A 25,551-nucleotide genomic window follows, 5' to 3' on the forward strand; every position below is an offset into this window, starting at 1 on the left:
TGTTTTTGTCTGGCTTCTGTCACCTAGCACAATTCTTCTGAGATTTTTCAACACTGTGGCAGTATCAGTAGTCTATCCCTTTGTATCAGATTGAATCCAGTTACTACACTGCATCCATCCATAGGCAAACTGCTATCTGAGTTGTGGCTCTCACAACTAAAGCTATTATAAACACTCACATATGAGTCTTCATATGGACACAGGCTTTCATGTCTTTGGGGTAAATATGTGGGCATGCAATGTCTGGGTCATATAGTAGGTGTACATTTAACATTTTAAGAAACTGCCAAAATGTTTTCCAAAGTGGGTGTATAATTTCACATTCCTACCAGCAGGATTCAAATCTCATCCACATGTTGACAAGAAGTGGTATGGGCAGTCTTTTCCGTTTCAGCCATTCTAATAGGTGCACAGTGGTATCTCATTACTGCTTTAATTTGCATTTCCCCAATGAATAATGACGTGAACATCTTCTCATGAACTTATCTGCCATCCATTTACACCTTCTTTGCTAAAATGTCTCTTCAAGTCTGTTGCCCACTGTTTCATTGGGTTGTCTGTTTACTTACTGAGTATACTTTATATACTCTGAATACAAGTGTTTTATCAGGCATATGATTTACAGATATTTTCTCCTACTTTGTGAATTGTTTTTTCATCCTCTTAACAGTATCTTTCAAAGAACAAAATTTCTTAATGTTGACGAAGTCCAATTTATCAATGTTTTCTTTACGGATCATGCTTTAGCTATCTTACCCAAGAAATTATGGTCTAGTCCAGTGTCAAAGACTTTCTCCTATATTACCTTTTTACAAGTGTTACAGTTTTAGGATTTACATTTAGATCTACGATTCTTTCAAATTACTTTCTGTATATGGAGCCAGATATGGATTTAAGTTCATTTTTTACCTACGATTATCCAATTGCTCCAGTACCATTTGTTGAAAATAGCCTTTTCCTCCAAATAGCCTTTGCACCTTTGTTAAAAATAAATTTACAATACGTTTGGATATATTCCTGGACTCTCTATTCTATTGAGTTGCTCTATTTATCTTCCTGCTAATGCATACAGCACAGTATCAATTACTAAGGCCTTAAAATAATCTTTGAGTTGGGTAGTCAGTCCTCCAATTTTGTTCTCTTTCTAAGTTGTTTTGGCTAATATAAGTCATTTGAATTCCTATCTGAAATCTTAGATCAGCTTTTCAATTTCTACGAAAAAAATCATCCTGGTATTTTGACTAAGATTGTGTTGAATCTATAGATCAATTTGGGGACAACTAACATCTTTACAGTACTGTCTTCTAATCTATGAACACAGCACTTCTCTCCATTTATTACAGTATGCTTTAATTTTCCTCAACAGTGTTTCCTAGTTCACAGTATACAGGTCTCGCACATCCCTAAGCATTTCATATTTTTGATTCTACTGTATATAAACGGCACTGGTTTTTAAATCAATTTCCAGTTATCCATTGCTAGCATACAGAAATGCAATGGAGTTTTATATATTGATCTTGTATCTTTGCAACCTTAAAAAATTCACTTATTAGTTCTAATAGCTTTCCTATAATAGAGTCCATCAGAATTTCTATATAGCCATATAATCTGTTAACAGAGACAGTTTTACTTTTTCCTTTCCAATCTCAATGTCCTTTATTCTTTAAAAATCACCAGAACCATGTTGAATAGAAGTGATAAGAGGGGATCTCAGGAAAAAAAGCATTCAGCCTTTCACTATTAAGTATGATGTTACCTGTAGGGTTTTCATAGATGCTCTTTATTAAGATGAGGGAACTCCCTTTCATGCCTAATTTTCTGAGAGATTTTATCAGGAATGGACATTGAATTTTGTCCTATGCTTTTTCTGTGTATATTATGATGACCATATGAATTTTCTTTTTTAGTATGTGCATATGGTAAATTAAATTCATTGATTTTGTCAAAAGTCATGATGTATTACCCTTTTTATTTATTGTTATATTTGATTTGCTAAAATTTTGTTTAAAATTTATGCATCTATATTCATGAGGGATATTCTTCTCTAGTTTTCACGTATGTCTGTCTGGTTTTGGTATCAGGGTAATGCTGGCCTCAGAGTTAGGAAGTATTCCCTCATTTTCAATTTTCTTAAAAAGTTTGTGTAGAATTGGCATTATTTCTTCCTTAAATATTTGGGAGGACTGAAAATGAATTCTTCTTAGCCTAGAGTTTTGTGAGAATGTTTGCAACATTTCCACAATGTCTGAGAGGGTTTCAGTAGTTTTTGCCTTTCAAGGAATTTTTTCCATTTCTCTACGTTCTTGAATTTATTGGCATGAAGGTGTTCATAATATGCACTAATTATGCTTTTACCAGCTGTAGAATCTATAGTGATATCACATCTCTCATTCCTGATATTGATAACTGGTATCTTTTTTTTTCTGATCAATCTGGCTAAAGCCTTATCAATATTATTGATCCTCTCATTGATTTTCTCTACATTTTCTGTTTTTTATTTTGTTCCTTTCTCCTCCCACCTTTTTTATTTCCCATCCTCTTACTGTAGGATTCATTTGCTCTCCTTTTTCTAGTTTCTTATGGTGGAAGCTGTAGGAATTAATTTAAGACCTTTTTTTCTTTTCTAAAACAGGTATCTTTGTGCTATAAAGTTTGGAATGTTTCATTTTCATTGAGTTCAAAGTACTTTCACCTTTCCCTTTTGCTTTCTTCTCTGACCTAAGAGTTATTGTGAAGTATGTTATTTAGACACCAAATACTCGAGGGATCTTCTAGATACGCTGCTGTCATGATTTCCCATTTAACTCCACTGTTGTTAGAGAGCATATAATATAGGACTTAAAATACTGAGACTTGTTTCATGGCACAGAATATGGTTTTCTTGGTAAATGTTCCCAGAGTACTTGAAAAGAATGTGTCTTTCACTATTGTTGGGCTGAGTGTTCCATAAATACAAATTAGGCCAAGTTAGTTAAGTGTTAAAAATCCTTAATTTTTTCCTGGCTACTTGTTCTATCACTTATTGAAAAGGGGATAGTGATGTGTCTGAATTGTGATTTTGATTATTAATCCTTTCATTTCTGTAAGTTTTTGCTTCATGTATTTAATAGGTATTTAATAAATAGGTATTTTTTAGGTAGATAGGTAGATAATAGGGAACATTTATTCCTATATTCTTTTGATGAATGAACCCCTTCATCATTATGAAATTACCTTCTTTATGCCTGATAACATTCCTTACCCTTTTCTGATAATAACATACCTATACCATCTTCCTTTTCATTAGAATTAGTATAGTAAATCTTTTTGCTATTGCTGTTAACCTATGTGTGTGTTTACATTTAAAGTGAGTTTCTTATAGGGAGCATATACTTGGCTTTCTTTTTTATTCAATCTGATAATCTCTGCCTTTAAATTGGAATGTTTAGACCACTGATGTTTATTGATATGATCAGGCTTCAGTATATCAATTTGCTCTTTGTCTTCTACTTGCCCCACTGTTCTGTCTTCTCTTTGCCTTCTTTTTCGGTGACCCTTTGGATTAACTATTGTTATGACTCCATTCTATTTCTTTTGTTTGCTTACTGACTCTATCTCCTCTTTCAGCTACTCTAGGGTTGTTTGGGGTTTATCATATACACCTTTAACTCATCATAATCTGCCTTCAAGAGGTACTACAAGGGCTTCCCTGGTGGCGCAGTGGTTGAGAGTCCGCCTGCTGATGCAGGGGACACAGGTTCATGCCCCGGTCCGGGAAGATCCCACATGCCGCGGAGCAGCTGGGCCCGTGAGCCATGGCCGCTGAGCCTGCACGTCCGGAGCCTGTGCTCCGCAACGGGAGAGGCCACAACAGTGAGAGGCCCGTGTACCACAAAAAAAAAAAAAAAAAAAGAGGTACTACAATACTTCACGTACAGCCTAAGAACCTTACAACAGTCTATTGCCATTTCTTTCCTCCTGCCCTTGCATTATTGTTGTCATGCGCTTTTACTTGCACGTTATAAAACTCACAATTTACTGTTACTATTTTTTATTTAAAGAGCCAATTCTCTTTTAATAAGATTTATATGATATAGAAATACTCTTTTATATTTATCCTCAAATTCCCCACTTCTAGTGATCTTCATTCTGTTTTACAGATCCAGATTTCTATCTTCTACCAATTTGCCTCTGCCTAAAGGATGTCCCTTATTTTTGGTAGTATAGGTCTGTGGTGATGAACTTTCACCTTTCGTATATCTGACACTGTCTTTATTTTGACTTTGTTTTGGAAAAATATTTTCACTGGCTACAGAACTAGGTTGATGGGGCTTTCTTTTTTTGGTACTTTAAAGATGTTGCTACCCTGCCATCTAGGTTGCATTTTTTTCCCACAAGAAATATGCTGGAATTCGCATCATTGCTCCTCTGTACTTTATGTCTTTTTCTCTGAATGCTTTTAAGATTTCTCCATATCACTGGTTTTGACCAATATGATGGTGTATCTTGGCAGGTCTCCTGTAACTAGGGCTAGTTGAGCCTCTTGGATAAGAGGGTTTACAGTTTTCATCTAATCTTGAAATCTTTCTGCCATCCGTTTTTCAAATATTTTTCTTAACCCTCTGTCTTTTAGGAACATCAATTATATCACTGATGCCCTGGTCAGTTTTTCAGTCATTTTTTTGTTTCTTTTTTAGACTGTTTTCTGTTGCTATGTCTCAGAGTTCACTAATCTCTTCTGCAAAAATATCTAATTTGCTTTTATCCCATCCAATATATTTTCATGTCAGATATTACAGGTTTCATCTCTAGAAGTTTATTTGGTTCTTTTTTTACATCTTTTATGTCTCAATATGTTCAGTTATGTTCAGTCTTTCCTCCAGCTTCTGGAACATATGAAATACTTACAAGAAATGTTTCAGTGCTCTTGTCTACTAATTCTGAATCTGCGTCAACTGTAAGTTTTGACTGATTTTTCTCTTCATTATGGGTTGTATTTTCCTGCTTTGTACTCAGCTGAAGTCTCATGGTAGGCAGAGTGAACCCCCAAGGGTATCCATGCCTTAATCCCTGGAATTGTTATACAGTATATTAGTGAATATGTTACAAGGTATATTAGTTTTCTGGGGCTTCTGTAACAAGGTACCACAAACTGGATGCCTTCAAACAACAGAAATTTATTCTCTCACAGTTGTGGAGGCTAGAAGTCCAAAATCAAGGTGCCAGCAGGACCATACTCCTTCTGGAGGTTCTAAGGAAGAATCCTTCCTTAGAGGTGGCTGCCTGTAACATTTGGCATTCCTGGGCCTGTCGATTCATCACTCCAATCTCTGCCTTTGTCTTCACATTCCTCCCCTGTGAATGTCTCTGTTTTATCTTCTTATAAGGATACTAGTTATCGGACTAGGGCCCACCCTAATCCATTATGACCTTATTTTACTAATTATATCAGCAAAGACATTATTTCCAAATAAGGTTACGTTCTGAGGTTCTAAATGGACACGAATTTGGAGAAAACACTTTTCAACCCAATATACATGGCAAAAAAGGATGTTGCAGATATAATTAAGGCTATGGACCTTAATAAAGAGAGAGGGGGAAACGATCTTGGATTAGCCAGGTGGGTACAACCTAACCAAAGGAGCCCTTAAAAGCAGAGAATTTTCTCTAAGAGGAGTCAGAGATGCAGCAGAAGGGTAAGACAGGGAGGAACTTGACACAACTTTGCTGGAGGGGGCATCACATGGAAAACCTGAGAAAAGAGGCAGACAGCCTATAGGGCAAAGATTGGCACCTGACTAACAGCTAGCAAGGAAATGGGGACCTCAGTCTTACAACCACAAAGAACCAAATTGAGCCAACAACCTGAATGAACTTTGAAGCAAATTCTTCCCCAGAGCCTCCAATAAAGAAAACAAATCTGTGAAAACCTTAATTTCAGCCCATGAGACCCTAAGCTGAGGGTCTTTTGTTTGTTTGCCAAAAAGAGAACATCAGTTTCATAAGATTTTACTAAGGGAAATGTTTAAACTGAGAATATGACAGCCCATTAATTCTACCCATCTGTGTAAAACAAAATGCTTAGTTGAGCTTCTGACCAGTTTGTAAGACACTTAAACAGAACTAACACTTCTACATTTGTTTATATTTTTGTGTACATGTACACCCAAGCCTTACGATACCAAAACATCTTTCAACTACAGAACGGTTTTAACAAATCCAACTTCAATAAACTATTGAATGTATTCTGTGTACTTAGTGCACAACAAGGGATTCACACTGTGAAGATGCGGCAGCAGATGTCTAAGTGGGGGGCCGCACTTTATGTCTGACCAGCCTGGGTTTGCAACTATCAGTTATACGTGACCTGGAAAAGGGACTTCAACTCTGTCATCCTGTTTCCTCATGTATAAAATGGGCTATAACGTAACTCATAGATCACGTGTGAACAGAAGAGAAATAACATACCAAAATGTTAAATTAATGTCAGTGCCTCTCCCCGCCCTGTCTCAACATAATGCAAATGGTCCAAAACCCTGTAAAATTCCAATGCACATCAGCAATCAGACCAGATAGACAAAAAAGTGATATGAGTTACAGCTAAAATTAGGTCTCAGCCCTTTCCTTAATGAATGATTCTCATTAATTACACCAAAAAAAAGTACATAACAACAATCTGTATACTTATATGACATGAAAAATATATGAGAACAACAATGACAAAAAATAGGCACAGAAAATAAATTGCAAAGAAATAAACCAAATTATTAACAGTGTAATGTAGTGGAATTATGGATGATTTTTTCTTCCCACTGGCCTACATATTCTAAGTTTTCTATAAGGAGCACATAAAGACACAAATTTAAACTCCTCTGTGAAACTCAAAATCCTTCACCTCACTATGTCATATAACTTCCCCACAAAATGCCTAAGAAAAGGCAGAGAACGGCAAAGCTTAATTGAGGTGGAGATGCTAGCTGGGCCCCTCATCAGCCACAGATCTCAGCCTATTTATTTTCTAGCATCACTAAGCACAATTCATATTCTAGCCTCTGCAAAATCACAAATTATCGCGTGGCAGGGGCTTCAAAGATTGCTCTCAAATATTTGCAACCATTAATATAAACCCTTGAATGATTCATTATAATTTTATAATTGGAGGAAAAAAATTTACTTAGGTTTTGTAATTTGAAACAATCAATTATCATCCATGGTAAAAAACAGACTTTATTATTGTTATCGAGCTCTAAATATACATACTTCCAGAATTTACCTTTCTAATCATATGTGTCCCTTTCATGTAGTGAAAAATACAAATTCAAATTCTTCTCTGGAAATCAAGTTAAAAAACAGAAGTCTGCCTTATAGGCAAAAGATCACATATCAGTAAACGTATCTATTCTGACTAACCAACCTACTTAAAGTGAAGATAGTTATGAAAATTTATATAAAGAAATCTTTATCAACAGATATTATCAAGCAGCAATCTGCTGAACAAGTGAAGAAAATGATCAGGATGATCACAAAGATTCTGAATAACAACTCATTTAAGTTTGCAATGAAATTAGATACCTTCTTTTATATACTGAACTTTATATATAATACATACAATTAAAAATTTTTTTTTGATTTTCCCCACTTTCCTTTTTCCAGGAGATTCAACATTACTGCTGATGGTCTTATCAACCACAATTGCAAAAAGAGATATAACCTCCACCATATTTACTTTTGCAAGAAAAATTCACTTAACACAAAGAATTTAAGAGTTAACATACTACGTAACAATATAATCATCTATGTAAATAACCAGCTTTTTTTCAGTCTAAATAATTCAATGCAAAAAATTAAGTTTTATTAGCCAGAATATGTGTGAAAGCTTCAGACGCAGCTTATGCTCATTTAATTATCAAATTTGCAACGTATAAGAAAGTTAAAGTTACTATGAGAAGAACATTTAATATATAGAAAAATAATAAAGCTACTGTACACTCCTAAGTTGCCATTTTATTCTTGGAAACTGTGTAAAACTTAGTAAGTTTCCAGCATTTTTCAAACATACATCAGACATACACACATAAATATCCCTTAAGAATATTCTACAATTTTGATAAAACATTCCAAAATAAAAAATTAGAGCTAATACACATAAATACATACTACCACCACTTTTATTGTATTATATATTATTATATATTAATTTGTAAAATAAAAAGAAATGTTAGCTAAATTTCTCTACTTCAGAAAGCTAAAATTATGTGCTCTCCAACATGGTAGTAGAACCCTAAAAATTCAGAAACCTTGTAGTTTATCTAAATCAGTTTCAACGACAATCTTTTTGAAAGATATTCAATGTCTATCCCCAAAAGAGGTATGTAAACTTAAAAGTTATTTAATATTCCCAGAATAATTAGTCTAAAACCCAAGCAAACCAAACTGAATTGCCAGATCACCAATGGATGCATTACCTTCTAGCTCCATCTGCTGGCGTCACAAAATATTTCAATACAATATACAACACTATGAAGCAAATAATCTATCACTTTTTAACCACACAAAAAACTTCATGAACTTAAATAAGAAAATTAATCCGAGTTCAGCTATATTCAATAATTTCCAAAATAACAAAACTAAGTTAAAACCAATATTTCACTGGAATTAAGAATCTAATCCAATTGTCAAAAAGTGACACATAATTTTAAAAATGCTATGAAGAAAGCATAAGCTTTAAAGGAAAGACTGCAAGTTTGCTTTTGAATAGTGAGTATTGTGAGAACTTCAGAATTAAAATAGCTTTTGGTTATGCAAAAGCTTTTCCCTTAGAAGGGAAAAAAAGAACGATTATAGCAATAAGCTATTAAACTTTTTAAGTTTTTTCTTATAACAAAAAAGCAATACACATCTACTATAGAAATATTATACAAGGCAAGCACCAAAACAAACTTCGTTTATAAATATAAATTTTTTATATCATATAATCCCACCACCCAGAGAAAAACGTTTTTTTCGACATCTTTCTATATCAACAAATACTCATCTACATCATCATCATCTATAATGGTCAAAAAAGCATTCCACTGTTTGGATCTACCAAAATTTAATTAAGCAAATTTCCTACGTAGACTGCTTTTTATTTTTACTATTATAAACAATAAATATGCAGTAACTATAGTGATGCACATTATAACGAATCACTGAACTACTGAGACCAATTAACTAGAAATTGTTAGTAACATTTAATTAACAATGGTACCTTAAAATATCTTAAGAACTGACTTTTGATTTAATATTTATACATAAGTGAACATAATACTTATTTTTCATTTTTTTAAGTTTAATTGCTTATAATCTAAAAGTTTGAACTTTCTGACCTTCTGTGGGACTTGAAAATGTATAAAACAAAGATGAATTTTGTACTGATCCTTCATCATGTCCAAAACAGCGTATTGGCTATTCACGTTGACAAATCAAAATAAAGCACACATACCTTGCAAAGTCAAGTCAGATTCACTGCGGTTATCTCTTAACAGGCTGAATCTTAAAACGGGCAATCATGTTCTAAATGTGTGTCTCTGGTCACAAGTGAGTATGGATAGCTTAGCAAAAACTGGGCCCCACTGAGAGAAAATACCTCAAAAACTGAAGAATTATTTCCTTATTTTATTTAAGGCTACAACTTAATTACACCCCAAGATGTATCGATGTTTCATTTTTATATTAATTTTAAACTCACATACATAAAATTACCATTTTAAAATGAATAATTCAGTGGCATTAGTGCATTCGCAATGTTGTGCAACCACTACCTTTATCTAGTTCCAAAACATTCTCATCACTCAAAAAGGAAAACCCATTAAGCAGGTGAATCATGATTTTTTAATTTATGGAACTAAAGAGTTTCATATTTTTCTACTAATTTTTTTAACAGTAGTCAAGATACAGAAAGTGAATACAAAGAGATACTTTCTTTTTTCTGTCCATTTTTTATGCTTTTTCTATTTTAATTCTAATAATAAATTATAATTATAATAATAAAAATAACAATACAAATTTTAGCCATCATTTTAATTTGCCATATCTGCCCCTTTTGTATCATCCTATAATAAACTATATTATTATTTATTAATGTAATTTATTAATTCTAGCCCAGAGAAGTGAAGTGGCATTCCAAGGTAATATAGTTAACACATAACATTTCAAACACATGTCCAAGATCCAAACACTGTACTTAAGCCAAACTGAATATATTTACACATACCGAAGCATTATTGACACATAGTTTAGCCTCTAATCCTCATGTGATTCACACATTAACGGCACAATCGTTCCATATTGATAAATCATTTTTAGAATAAGCCATTAAATTTCTTTTCAAATTAAGTCTACTTTTACCAAAGTATTCCTAATGATACAATTAATAACTATTACTCATCCAATCAATGAATCGTTATTGAACATTTTCAGTGTGCAAGAACTGGGACAGGTGCCTCATGGGAGATTAAGAGAATTTAAGACATGTTCCCAGTCCTCAAAGACTTTAGTACAAATTCACAAAACATATCTGGCTCTGAACTGACACTATCTCCAGGGGACCCAAAACATCACCCCAGTCAGAGCAGGGGCTTGTGGAGGTCAGGTAGTCAGGAGAGTTTCAGCTCAGGTCTCACACGTCTCACAGTGGGTCCCTGAACCTGTTCTACGGTTCTTTCCCCAGCTCTGGAATGCACAATCGGAATGGATATGCTCAAAAGTGGGCAGAATCCCCACAATGGTTCCCTGACCTGTGGAGAAAGGGCTATTATAGTAAGAAAGGCCAAACAGAGGCCACTAGAACTGCCTCTAACTAGGAAAATAGTTACCCAAAAGAAATCCCACATTCCTGAAGGTAATGCAGGGATTAGTGCAGCCATCAAGGACTTGAAAGATGAGGGGTAGTGATTCCCACATCCCCAAGAAAGACGGATCCTGGAGAATGACAGTGGATTCTCGTAAGCTTAACCAGGTGGTGACTCTAATTGTAGCTGCCATAGCAGACTTGGTTTAGTTGCTAGGGTAAATGAACACATCTCCTGGTACCTGGTATGCGGCTACTGATGTGACAAATGCTTTTTTTCTCCATCCCTGTCCATAAGGCCCACCAGAAGCATTTTGCTTCCAGCTGGCAAGGCAAGCAATACACCTTCATTGTCCTAACTCAGGGATATACCACCCCTCTGGACCTATTTAGTTTGCAGGGATCTTGATCACCATTCCTTTCCAGAAGATTGCATGTCGCTCCACTACACTGATGACACTATGCTAATGAGACCGAGTGAGTGAGAAGTAGCCACCGCTCTAATTGGTAAGACATTTTCATATCAGAGGGTGGGAAATAAATCTAACAAAAATTCAGGAGCCTTCTACTTCAGTGAAATTTCTAGGGGTCCAGTGGTGTGGGCCATGTCAAGATATCCCTTCTAAGGACTGCAGCATCTGGCCTCTCCTACAACCAAAACAGGCACAATGCTCAGTGGGCTTCTTTGAATTTGGGAGGCAACATATTCCTCACTTGGTTGTGTTACTCTAGCCCATTTACTGAGTGACCCAAAAAGCTGCTGGTTTAGAGTGGGGCCCAGAACAAGAGAAGGCTTTGCAGCTCTGCAGCTCCAGGCGGCTATGCAAGCTGCTCCACCCTTGGCCTTATGATCCAGCAGATCCAGTGGTGCTGGAAGCATCGGCAGCAGACAGTATGGCAGCCCCTAGAGGTGAATCACAGCAAAGGCTCTTAGGATTTCGGAGCAAAGCCCTGCCATCCCCTGCAGATAACTACCTTCCTTCTGAGAAACAGCTATTGGTTTGCTGTTGGGCCTTAGCAGAGACTTGACCGTGGGCCACCAAGCTACCATGCGACCTGAGCTGCCCATCATGAGATGGTGTTATCTTTATCCGGCCCACCAAGCCATAATGTGGGGGTGCACAGCAACAACCCAAAGTCAGATGGAGGTGGTATATACATGATCATACCCAAGCGGGCCCTGCAGGCACAAGTAAGTCACATGAAGAAGTGGCCCAGGTGCCCACGGTCCTCACTCCTGCTGCTCTGCTTTCTCTCCCCTGGCCTCGTGGGGATTCCTCCGGATCAGCTGGCAGAGGAAGAGAAGTCTGGGCCTGACTCACAGACGGCTCTGCACAATATGCAGACACCGCCCCCAAGTGGACAGCTGCAGCACTACAGCCCTCCTTGGGACATCTCCAAAGGACAGTGGTGAAGGGGAATCCTCCAGGTGGACAGGACTTCGGGCAGTGTACCTGACTGTTCACTTTGCTTGGAAAAATGGCCAGACATGCAATTATATATTCATATTGGCCAATGGCTTGGCTGGAATGCTGGGGACTTGGAAGGAACATAATTGGAAAACTGGTAACAAGGAAACTTGGAGAAGAGGTATGCAGATAGACCACTGAAAATGGGAAAAAAGAAAAAGGTGAAGATATTTGTATCCCATGTGACTGCTCATTAAAGGGGGACCTCAGCAGAGGATTTTAATATTAAAGTGGATAGAATTACCTTATCCTAGCTCTACAGATTCCAGTCAACCTCTTTCCCAAGCCACCCCTGTAATCACCCAATGAGCTCATGAAAAAAGTGGCCATGGTGGCAGGGATGGAGGTTATGCATAGGCTCAGCGACACAGACTTACACTCTCCAAAGCTGACCTGGCTACTGTCACCACTGAGGCCTTCAAGCTCATACTGGAACTATCCCATGGGCTCTCCTGGGTCTCCCTTATGACAGTTTGGCCCCATTAATTGTTATAATTTTTTAAAAGCAAAGAAGCAAGCATATCTGAGGTTGACAAATCTTCAACCCCGAGACAATCTAAGGAAATAAACACTCCCTTGGATGTCATCCACAAGGTTAAAAAAAAAAACTATGAATTCAGAAGAGAAAGATAAATAGGAAGCTTTATGAAATTCACTATATGCAGTAAAGGATACAGATCTACCAAAAAATTAGAAGCAGAAACGAAGTCAGGGGTCATAAAACCCTCAAGAACAACGTCCAGAGCTGACGGCTTAGGCTTCCCAAGACCAATTTCTGAGAATACATCTAGAAGCAATGATATAACTTAGAGGGCTCTTCCTCTAGCTCCCCAACTTTCAGCTGATGTGGTCCCCTGGAGGTTAAAGTTATTGTTTATAGTTTATCTACTCACTCAACAGATGTTTACTGGGCTACCACTATGTGGGAAGCACTGTTCTAAGTCCTGATTTATAAACAAGGTACAAGGCCTGAACTTACACCCCTTAACACTATAATGAGAAAGATAACCAACACAAACAAATACATTTACTTCCAAGGTTAATGCCTCCAGCATTAAATAGACAGCATGTCATATACTGGTATCTCTCACTTCCAGTCCATAAACAGAATAAAAGAAATGGCTCTGATTTAGAGTATTTGAAGGTCATTAAGTATATCATACAATTTCTATTTAGTAAAACTGGAAACAAAGGCCAGTTCACTCATAATACTAGTTAGCCTGGCGTGAGACCGCCTGCACTGCCAGTGAAAACACCTGGAGCTCAACCCTCAAAAATGTATGCCCACAGAACCCACAGCCTTACAGAAAGCTAGGGCCAGAGGGAATAGTCTTCGACAAACGTTTCAGACAACATATGCAAAAAACATTTGTAAATCATATATTATCTATGTATCGGTTAATAACACACAGCACCGTCACCTAAAAATAATCCACCAGAAAAATCCTGATAAATATATTTTTCAACTCACCATTACTTTCCAGGTTGTTTCCTGCCTTTCATAGTGACTTTTCAGCAGATGGCTTACTTTTTGTGTCAATTTCAGTAACAACCTTAATTTGCTTGAGTTTTTCAATTGCTAAGCAACAAAAATGCAGTAATTTCTCTTTATTCACTTATTAGTCCTAAGTTTACTGAATTCATTTGGTCTTCAGAGCATCAATGACTCTGAAGCCTGACAGAAACCACAAGCCCAGTGTAAAGTATGTGATAGACTAATATGTTAAAATTCTTCTTGTCAAGAAACAGGATAAGCAGTATTAAAGGACAATTGGGAAGGAAATGTTTGCAATTAACCTGATAGATAGCTAATGCTTAAAAACACTGCAAAAATGGGCAAAGGAAATACAGGGAGGCAATTTACTAAAAAATAAATACAAATGACCTATAAATGTGCTTTGTAAATGTCCACCCTCACTAGTAATTAAAGAAAGGTAAATTTAAAAATGGAAATTTCTCATCTATTGAATTGGTAGGTTTTTTTTAACTAACACCCAAAATTGGTGAAGATACATTTGGGGAACAGAGATGCTCACACACTACATGAAAGTGGAACTGCTAGCAAAAATCAGACAGTTTTTCTGAGGAATAATTGGGAAACATCTTTTCAAAAACCTTTAAAGTATGCTTACTGGGAAAGTAAACTGCAGAAATTTGTCCTAAACACAAACATTTATTTGTAAAGATGTGCAATGTAGCTTTTTAAACTAAAAGCCTGGGAACAATTCATGATTATAATGGCTCTAGGCAATATTGTAAATAGCACAGAAAAGTACTCCAGGCATGGAAACCTCCCCACTATATGATGATGGGTGCAAAGACAAGTCGACCGTGAGTACAGTAGGGTTCCATTTCATTATTTATTTGGTTATGTGTTCACACGTGCACTCACACAACACTGAAGGGTTTAGGTCACAGGATCCACAGTAGTTCTCTGGGTTGTAGGATTGTGAGTAATATTAATTTTCTTCACTGTAAATTTTGTTTTACAAATTTTCTACAGCAAACATGTATTTCTTTAAACACACACAAATGGGTAAGAAAAAAGGTAGTTATCTGTATAAACTCCAGATGGATTAAACAGTTAAGTGTAAACAAAACCATTTTTAAAAGAACAAGAAAAAAAAGAGTATTTGTCACATCTCACGAAGGGAAAGGATCTCCTAAACACAAAAAGAGAGAAATCAAAGGAAGAAAAAGACTGGACAACATAAAAATGCAAAAATTCTGTAACCAAAAAAAAACAAAATTAAACTAAAAACTAGAAAAACATATTTACAAAAATCTGATAAATAGCTGATGTATTTCACATATAAAGAGATAACATAATTCAATATGAAAAAAGTGGGCAAAAGACAATGAAACATATAAAAAAGATATGTGTATTAGATTTTTAAATTTATTTTATAAATTAAAATTAAAATGTCCTACCTCACTAAAAATGTCCAGAAAATGACAGAGCCAAGATTGGAATTCAGGTCTATTTTGCTTCAAGGCAATATACCATGTTGCCAAAATAAGTCATTACTTTTTTAAACCACATTAATTTTAAAGTTTGTCCATGACAAAAGAGTTTTCCCCCTTCTATCATGCATTTTGAAATAACTAAAGAAATAAATAAATGAAATGACTAACAGCAAATAAACAAAACAGAAACTATGGTGGGTTTTTTTTTAGATCCTAAATGGAGGTTGAGTTCTTCTGACATATCCAGATAAACCAAAATTCTCTTGCTAAATATTTAAATGAAACTGTATTTATCAAAATCACAGTCAGTATAAAAACTGCTTCTTATAGAAAAGCCTTTCACAACTAACTACGAATAGGAATAGTAAGTAAAATCTGGTTTTCTGATTTTACTAAAGACTCAAATGGTTTACTGAAAGAAGATGCCAATTATTAAAGAAACTAAGAAAAGGAAAAATTTTAAATACAGTACAGTAGAAAATTAAAACATTAATTGTGATTATATTAAGCAATATATACTAACCATGAATCAGGGAGCCATTTAGCCACTGAATATAGTAGTTTTGAGGAAAAGAAAGCAGGATTTCATTGCTGATTATTGAGAAGGGTAAAAGCAAAACTGCCCCAGCTGAAACTGCTAGAGTGAACGTGCTCAGAAACAACCTGGAAGAGAAGAGCATCATTGTCACCAGTGGTTGGAAAATGCAAAGAATATGGGAGTAATTCAAAAAGAATAGAATCAAAACTCTTAAATTTTTTAAATCCAAAAAGAATTACATATGCATTTCATTGAGTATATGTAGTTGGAAGACAAGTGATATACATATGGTCCTGGAAGTTAAACTAGACCAACTCTAAAACTTACTCTGTGAAAAAACCATTAAGTCTAAAGAGTCGGCCTAAAGCAGACATACGCTAGAGACAGAATACTTCGCACATTTTATGAAGAATACATTGTAGTCTCATTCCTCTTTTAAATTTAAGTATTTATTTCACAATTGCATTTAATTAACAACTATGGCAATATATGCTAACAGTAACACAAAAACCGGTTCAGGTGAAAAAATGCTTGTGAGCATAGTATGAAAAAAGAATTACGTGAAAATGGTTATTTCAGGAAGAAGAAAGTTACAAACCTATTGGTCTACCACCTCTTAAAATGGGTAAAGGTTAAATAAACTATATAGTAAACTGTAGGCAACTATTAGAATTATATATTAAACAATATTTAAAACACAATTTTTTCATTTTTTGAAATAAGATATCTCTAATATGTACTAATATGGGAAGATGTCTAAAATAAATTAAAAATAAAAACACGAAGAAAAGCATGGACAATAAATATAAAACATGCTCTCCCCCCGCCCCCCCCACAAAGTGCATATTTACACACAGGAAAATAGAGGTATATTTTAAAACCTAGCATAATATATAACAATTCCTAGGAGAGTAGGACTACAAGGGGCTTTCTCTTTCTCAGTTACACGTCTGAAATGTCTAAAATTTTATACCTAATTTTTTAAAGATTATTTAAAAAGACTAAAATGGCAAAGGAAAAGGGAACCTCACTGACATTAGAGATGAAACCTTAATTTAATATTCATTCCATTAAATTTTATGTAGAAAGAATGTGAAAATACATGTAAGAAGATATAAGAAAAAATAATACTAAACGCTCAAAATACACATCTAATAGAGTAACTTTGAAGCCAATGCCATCTTGTGGCGACCAACAGAAGCGTTTTCCTACTTAAAAGCTGCAAATTACCATGAAACCTCCCCTGTTCAGTAAATCACTAGTAAATTTTTTAATGCAGACCATATGATACACACCAAAAATACAATTCAGTTCAGACACAGAAAGAGCCTTACAAACGGGTTTTGCTGAACGCACAACACGTTTCCTGGGAAAAGCAGAGACACACCCTCGCCCCAGGCCCACTGCCATCTCCAGCACTTACCCACCAGTGCCTCAAGCAACCTTCCTTTCTGTCCTCACAAGTCTGTCGCTACCATTCCTTCCTTCTTCCAACATGAAAATTAAGACCACATCCACGATCTCCCCATTCCAGGTCCCGCACAGCTCTCCCAATTTGCCCTTCCAGGCTCCTCTGGCCACGACAGATTCCCACATACAGGCATGCTTACCTAACCTCCTCGTACCCCCAACGTGAGTGGGTTTTCTGGCCCCGTGTCCTGGGCACAGTCGGCCCTCTCCCTCGGGTCCCCCCTCCTCGTCATCTGCCCCGTGAAGCATTCCTCAGCGGCTCCCTTCTCGCTCCTCTCAGTAAAGTCAGTCCCTCCTCTCTTGGTGCTCATGACACTGACTCGCATGCAGCAGTGAAGGCTAACCATGGCTTCCAGGTCTAAAGCTGGGAGATGTAATCTGACCAAGGAGTAAGCTTATGAGGGCAAACAGATGAAGTTTTGAAATCAAAAGTGACCCAGAAAATCCTAAACATATATGGTCACTGTAAATATAATACTGGATCTTACGTCAAAAACCTTCTAGGGACTTCCCTCATGGTGCAGTGGTTAAGAATCTGCCTGCCAATGTTGGCCCTAGACATACAAAAAAAGGTAATACCATGCTCCCTGTTGCCCTTGAGTAGCTGTGAGGAGAACTATCCATAAAAGGCTGATGGGACAGAGTTAAATGCTGGGAAGGGGTCCTCAAGGTAAGGCCCTGGGTCAAGTCAGAAAATGGCAGCCGTCACTGCTTACACAACTACGAAACAGCACGCCTCGGAATTGAAGGCAACCTCAGAAATGTCGCCTTCTGAAAGGGATCAGATTCTGAGGACAGAGCCAACAGGGCTGCCCAGTGCGGGATGAGAGAGGGCTCAGGGATGACCAAGACCACCTTGTGAGAATGGGAGTGGTGGAGCAGCCATCAGCTGTGACATCAGCTTTGACGGCGACGGCTGCAGCTGAGCGGGCTGCCAAGGGAGATGAGGGAGCCAGCTTTGGCTCTGTGGAGTCTGACATGTCCACAAGGCAGGAAAGTCACAGACGCCATGCTTCACGCTCCTCTCTACAGGCTACCAGGTGGCCTAGGATGTCTGTCTGCCCCATTACTGGTCGCGGTCTCTGCTCATTGGCCAAGGTGCCGTCTGCCAAGGCTCTCCACTCTGAAGTTCCTCTTCCCTTTGTGGGAAGTTAAGTTTGGAACTAGGAAAATATCCTGTTCCTTGTCAAATAAGTTACTCACCTGTTGGTTTCTATCTGTGTGGACTCAGGATTGCTCTGCTCTGTTCTGTGTTAGATCCATGACGATCCTGACTGTGATGCTCAGATTGTCCCTGAGTAAGTGTGAAAGCCCCTGAAGGCTTCCCTGTCTTCGTGATGTGCCGCCATCACTCTTGAGCACTTCCCTGCACTGTGGCGCTACAAGATGGACGAAAGGAGCCTGGAACTTTCCCTAGCCCAGCCCTGCCATCAGCCTTCCCCCCAAGGAGCACTGATTCCTTTTAGTGGAAACAAAAATCCAGGCGCTAAATATACTCCTTGCTCTTGCGGTGTCATGCTCCCAGGTGAGCATGGACAGGCAGTGGACAGGCAGCTCTAGGGGGCGTAAGTATGCACTAGGTATACATGTGCATAAAAACATGTACACGTACCCATACTTTACATCTAGACTAGGTTCAGCAACTACTCTGAAAAACCTGAGTCCACACAGAACCTCCAACCGCACCACAACTGCTTAGTGTTCACTGTCGTTGTCCCGCTTCCCTAACTGTAAGTGGTCCCCACTGTCTTTAACAGCCTCCTGCCACACTGACCCCCTCACCCTAGAGGCACCATGTGCCCAGGTGAGCCCCATTTTGGACTGCCCTGCCCTGTGAACACCCTCCCCACCTGAGCACTGACAGCCAGGCCAGGCCATCCACCAGGGACACCCTTCCCACCCTACGTGGGCTCTGAGTCCCCGTGCCAGAGCACTCCCCAACGCAGTGGGTGCCCCTCTTCACCCCCTTGGGACAACATCGTGCCTGGATCCCTCTCTCCTCTCAAATCCTGGGAGTCAACACCAGGTCACCCCCTCATGCTCTGACCCCCGCACCAGGCCTCCCTCCTGCCTGGACAAGCCATCCTTAAAAGCAGTTTCACCAGTTAGGCGCTTTGATCCAAATCAAATCAAACAACCAGCTGAGAGAAAATGTAATGCAGGGTTGAAAAGAACAGAGAGAGTGAATTTGGGGGCATGAGTGGATACAAACAGAGGACAGAACGAAGGCCTTTAAGGAGCAAAAGAGAAAGCAAAGGTGGGTTTAAAGGGAGGTGAGAGAGGCCAGGGAAAGACTCCTCAGCCTGACGCGGGGCTGCAGGAAGCCGCGGGGAACCCTCCCTCCCTCAGGTGGCCGGATGGTGCTGGCCATCACCTACCCTTGGGGACTTGTCTGAACTCTTTCAGAACCCTGGGCCACTGTTTCTCCTCCTTTAAGCACAGCATCTCATTCTGCTCCTTCCTCTTCAGTGGGAGGAGGGCGGGCAAGGAAAGGGGGTTGGGGGAGAAGTACAACAACCCTGAGCTCACACCTGCCGCGCACCGAGCACCCCCCGACTTTTTTTTTGCGTGTGTTATTTAATCCACACAACATGCTACAAAGCAGGTGGTAGCTCGAGCTCACATATGGAGGAAAGGAATCTCTCTCAATCTCTTCTGAACTCAAGTTAATCTTGAGCTCAGAATGTGAACCCAGCTCTGCCTGACTCCTCGGTTCTCACTCACTCCACCACAGAAGGGAAGAAAGGCAGTGGGAGACAAACATACCAGTGGGTGGGGCAGGTAGGGGGACAGGCTAGGTCAAAGCTGCCCTCCCAGGTGACCTTCTCCTCCACACTTCCCCTTCCTGAATTTATAAGGGCACACACATCTACCTTCAGGAAGGGGACATCTGTCCGCATCACCATGATGCAAAAACCACGTGCTGGGAGAAACCCAAACCCCTCAGACAGGCCACGCCAGCTGCCATGTAAAGCAGGTGAGGCCGCTCCCCGGCACCACCACAAGGAAACAGCCATATTTTCATAAAACACAATGCAAGTGTAAAATCCAATGGGATATGTTCCTGTCTTTTTACAAATTATTGATCTACTAACGCATTTAAGTAGATTTACCACCAAAAGTGGAATGCAGACTAAACCGAGAGGGGTGCACATGTCACAAGTACTTCACACCTGGAGGACTGGGAAGGAATTCACGTCTGCCCTTTAGTGGGGCTCTATCATCAGCGTACACAAGCAGAAAGAGAGCTATAAGGAACCTAAGAGGACCATCTGGGCCCATCTCCCTGCTCACAGTAGGTAAATGTTCAATTAACCAGAATAGATGTCTGCTCCCTGTCCCAAGGCCATTCAAACAGCCAAGAGCTTTCTTTCTTTGGCCCAGCAATTTTCCCAATCTTAAGCCCATTTCCTGGTTAAATCCTCTGAAGATTAAATCTGTTGGCTCCTTAAATAAGCAAATTTTAACAGGAGATAATCAAGCCTCAATTATCCATGTATTTGCTTATACGTGCTTTCCAAGGATAGGAAAGGTGCTGTAATAGTTTAAGTGAATTTTTTCCGTATTTCTGCCCAAAAGGCAAAATTAAGTTTTGAAAACTTATGACTTTAGAATATGAGAAACAAGACAATTGAGCATTAAAATACATACGAAATCCTGTTGACTACCGCATCTTCATCTTCTTGCTCATCTGCAAAAATGTTCAAGGTATTAATATTCTATTATCTTCCAACAAAATGTTTCATTAATTTAATAAAAGCATGAACAAAAATATAAACTTGAAGAAGCAATTACTGAACAGAAATGATTTTCAAAAAGCACCGTGTTTATTTCAGCACAGATCAAAATCTAAATCTCGTTAAATCAGATAGGATAGAATATGTTAAAAAGAACAGAGTGTTTTGACTGATCAAAAAATCCTGACTAACAAAACTCCCATATGTAAATTAAAATATTCCAAAATATTTAGTGCTCAAGGAAATAAAACTCAGTAGAACCCTAGAACCACTATCAAGTTTATTGTTATACAATGGCAGTGAAATTGCTAATGAATGAAATTTTCTGGTTGATAATAGCCAAAAAATTTTTTTACTATAAAATTAAAATTCAGAATTTTAGAACTCATATAGTTTTCTGTAATTTGAGTCTATTATTAGTAATGGTAATAATGAGGACTTTCTTGGGTCATCCTAAACCACCTTGGATACCACTGCCTTGATACTTCATCATTTCATTCAAGTTACAGACAGAAATATACCAAGTTCTGGGTCATTTTTAAGTAGGAGCAAGATGGCCCTTGCTCCTGTGCTTCCTCACCCTACCCTCTCCCTCTCTCATGGCTGTTGGCCATCTTTTTTGTCCTCCCACATAATCTTACCAGCTAAGGAAACTATGATCCAATTACAAAAATATTACTCAACACCCCAGCCCCTCCTTCTCCTCAGTGCCTAACTGGGGTTGTCCTCAAAGGCTCTGCGCGTAGGTCTATGGAATTCTGAACGCCCATCTGTTTCAGTGACAATGGCATATTTGGGCCATTCTCTTAGACCAATCTCCATTCTTAATTACTGACTGCCCAAAACACTTTTACGACCAAAGAGACACAGTCTCTTTGGTCGTAAAACTATTTTACATAGTCATAAAACTAATTGTAACATAGTCACAATTAATTTTTATTTTTATTTTATTATTATTATTTTTATTATTATTTTTTTTGCGGTACGCAGGCCTCTCACTGTCGTGGCCTCTCCCGTTGCGGAGCACAGGCTCCAGACGCGCAGGCTCAGCGGCCATGCCTCACGGGCCCAGCCGCTCCGTGGCATGTGGGATCTTCCTGGACCGGGGCACGAACCCGTGTCTCCTGCATCGGCAGGCAGACTCTCAACCACTGTGCCACCAAGGAAGCCCCACAATTAATTTTTATACTGTTGTACCCACATCCAATCAACCACCATATCTTGAAGGCTGTTTTAATAGCTTCATATCCATTTCAATTCTATTGCCAACCCTCTACCAACCAGGTCCAGGGTCCTCATTACCCTCGCCCATGATTACTCTAAAAAGCATCTAATAAATACCCTATTTTCCTGCTCATCATCCCCTGATTTCCCCTAAAACAATGCATTATTCATTCATTCTCTATCTCTCCCTCCTTCTGTGTCCATAATCTATGAAACCTGGTGCCAAAATATCTTTTAAAACAGCTAAGAGGGCTTCCCTGGTGGCGCAGTGGTTGAGAGTCCGCCTGCTGATGCAGGGGACATGGGTTCGTGCTCCGGTCCGGGAAGATCCCACATGCCGCAGAGTGGCTGGGCCCGTGAGCCATGGCCGCTGGGCCTGCGTGTCCGGAGCCTGTGCTCCACAACGGGAGAGGCCACAACAGTGAGAGGCCCACGTACTGCAAAAAAAAAAAAAAAAAAAAACGAAAAAAAAAAAACCAGCTAAGATACTGTCTTGGATCCCAGGTCTTGAAAATTGAGAGATTATAGAATCCAAGGAGTATTTCAGTGCAGTCACAGAGCCAAGTGGTGCACTAGAGCAAGCACTATTTCCTGATTTCTTTCAAAATTTTGACAAGTTTAAAATAACATAAGGAAGCTTTAATATATGAAATCCTTAAATATTCACATGGCACCTACTATTAGCCCAGCATCACAGGTGGAAATCTTGTGATTTCTAGGAAATAGCTGAGATTTAACAGAAGTCAGTAAAGTAACTGGTTACTTATAAAACTCTGTCATAAAAATCTGTGAATTAATCAGCACAAAATTCATTTTAAAAAAAAAGAAAAGATACAGTGGTCCCTCTGGTGAGATAAGGATACATATGAAATAATAAAAGGATAATATAATATATAATTGAATGCTAAATGGTATTACGGAGACTCTAAATTCTATACCTCTTCAGAAAAAGAAAAGATATTCTGATAGTCAGAGAAAGAACTGGGTGGGGGTGATGAGGGGTATGTTCAAATTCAGAGCCAGTCACAGGGAACCAAATATCCTCATAAACTCTGGAATTTCCCAGAAAGTAAAGAGCCCTGGACTATTTTTAGTTGAACATAAGAATGGTGATAAAAAAGGGCTCGGGTCTAAGAAGATGACCCTGCGAGTAGTCAGATTCCCTGGAGGTTATTTTTAGGGCTCTTAGTACCAGGCAACTGCTCGCTTCAATCACGGGCATACTGAATATACTAACTATGCCGATGGGCACCATATAGCCATGGACCATGCCTAGACCGCTTGGCATTAGAATCAAAGCTTTAATAACAATGTTCTACTAACCTGATTTTCTCTTGTATCTTGTGATGATGAAGTAGGAGACGATGTAGAGAATGGCAAAGAGAAGGAAACAGATCTGAAACAAAACAAATTTAACAGATCATTTAACAAATTTAACAGATCATTCATTTTTTGCATATCTTTTTAAGTAACAGGATATATCTTTGGCATTCATAGGGAAAAAGAATTTAATCTATTACAAAGTAAAAATTTTAGCTAATAAAAAGTGTTATGAAATATTAACTTATACAAATTAGTCAGCCCAGTTTAAAACCATTCCAGAAAAAAAGCCTCATGGACATTTTGCTTTTCATAACTTGACCAAGTTGTTTTCAAAATCATATGGAACTATAAAGAACCAGACCATCACCAACAATTTTGAAAAATAAAGTCAATGAGAGGCTACTAACCTTACTAAATATTAAAACATACTATTAATATAAAGCTTCAAAAACATTTAAAGAGTGTGCTGACACCAAAACTTGACAGATCAATGAAACAGATTCTATCATATAAAAATTCATGTCAGGTGGTTGTACATACACGAGGCCTCACAAATCAAGGTGGGGGTGGGGGGCGATTATTCAATAATTAAACCACATGTCAAAACGAACAGCAGTTGAACAAGATACTTTTTTAATATTAAATTCCTTTTAATTTCTATCAGATCTAGGGGATGGCAAGCAAAAAAGGATGGGTGAAGGAATGGGAGATCTCAGTATAGTCAAAGATCAAGTGTGCTTTAGATAAAGGCCTAATGGAGCTGTGGACCATGGTAGAAATATTTTGAAGACTCTCAAATGAAACCATTCCAGGTGATGATAAAGCCTCGGGATCACCCCTATGCATGGATTTCTGAAGAAGGGTTGGCAGCCATATGACTGAGAATGATCATGGACTAGGCAGTAAATATCCACTGAGCAGAGTAGTGATATGATCTGACATACTGCAAAAGGCTCACTCTAGTTACAGTGTGGAAAATAAATTAGAAAAAGGAAATGATGGAAGCAGGGAGACCAGTTAGGACCCGCTGCAATAATATAGAGGAGAGGTCACTTAGACCTGGGCTGTGGAGGTGTTAAGAAGTTATCAAGTTCTGGGTATGTTTTGAAAGCAGACTTGACAGGACTTGTAGGGATAAACATAAGGTTCTTGGCTTGAGAAACTAGAAAGACAGAGTTGCCATTTCCTGAGTCAGGGAAGATCAAAAGAAGAGTAGTTTGGGGGTAGAAATAAGAATAGAGTTTACATTGCTGAATTTGAAACATATATTATTCACTCAGGTGGAGAGGTTGAATGGGCAGTTGGATGTAAAAATGTGTACAGCTCAGGGGAAGGAACCAGGCTAGGGGGAAAAAAAGAAGAGTCATCAGCAGATAGATGGTATTTAAAGCCATGAGACTAGATGAGATTTCCACTGTAGGTGGTGAGTATAGCCAGAGAAGAGAAGTCTGAGAACAGAGTCCTGGGCTCTCAAATATTTAGAAGCCAACTTGAGAGAAGGAATCAGCAAAAGCTGACTGAGAAGCAGCAGCAAAGAAGAGAGCGATGTACTGAAAGCCAAGTGAAGAAATTTTATCTAGGAAAAGGGAATTATCTACCGTGTCAAATGCTGCTGAAAGGCCAAGTAAGATGAGCACTGAGAACTGACAACTGGATTTAGCCATGGAGGTCATCGGTGACCTTGACAAGAGCTGTTTTTCTGGAAGGGTGGAGGGAAAAACCTGACTGAAATGGATTAAGCAAGGAGAAAACTTGGAGCAAAATGAAAATAGACAGTTCTTACTAGGAGTTTTATGATAAAGGGCAGCAAAGGAAATGGAAAAGGGACTGCTGAGAGGGTTTTTTTTTAAGATGAGAAAAGTTATATAGTGGTTGAAATAATCCCAGTACTTACTTCTGATGCAAGAAAGAAAGAGAGAATCGCTGAAAAAACGTTGCTCAAGTTGAGGGGCTACATACAAAAATTTACCCAGAGTAAAAAGAAGGAGGAGGAGGAAAAAGCAGGACCCACTG

The 25,551-nt window shown here is 38.4% G+C and overlaps 1 protein-coding gene across 4 annotated transcripts in view; it reads right to left on the reverse strand.

Annotated features, from left to right (window-relative positions):
* Positions 1 to 25,551, reverse strand: part of LMBR1 (limb development membrane protein 1) — a 166,170-nt gene that overhangs the window by 117,662 nt on the left and 22,957 nt on the right. For all 4 annotated transcript variants that reach the window (XR_014016711.1, XR_014016712.1, XM_081244720.1 and 1 more), the window contains exons 2-4: positions 23,539 to 23,611; positions 20,906 to 20,945; positions 15,770 to 15,909 (exon numbers count right to left, since the gene is read on the reverse strand). Coding sequence is in view for 2 of the 4 variants with exons in the window: in XM_081244720.1 (XP_081100846.1) it covers positions 15,770 to 15,909; positions 20,906 to 20,945; positions 23,539 to 23,611 (253 nt within the window). In the remaining 2 variants the exon portion in view is untranslated. The remainder of the gene's footprint in view (positions 1 to 15,769; positions 15,910 to 20,905; positions 20,946 to 23,538; positions 23,612 to 25,551) is intronic.

Source organism: Mesoplodon bidens (assembly GCF_964165515.1).
Source record: "Mesoplodon bidens genome assembly, chromosome: 9".
Taxonomy (NCBI): Eukaryota; Metazoa; Chordata; class Mammalia; order Artiodactyla; family Ziphiidae; genus Mesoplodon; species Mesoplodon bidens.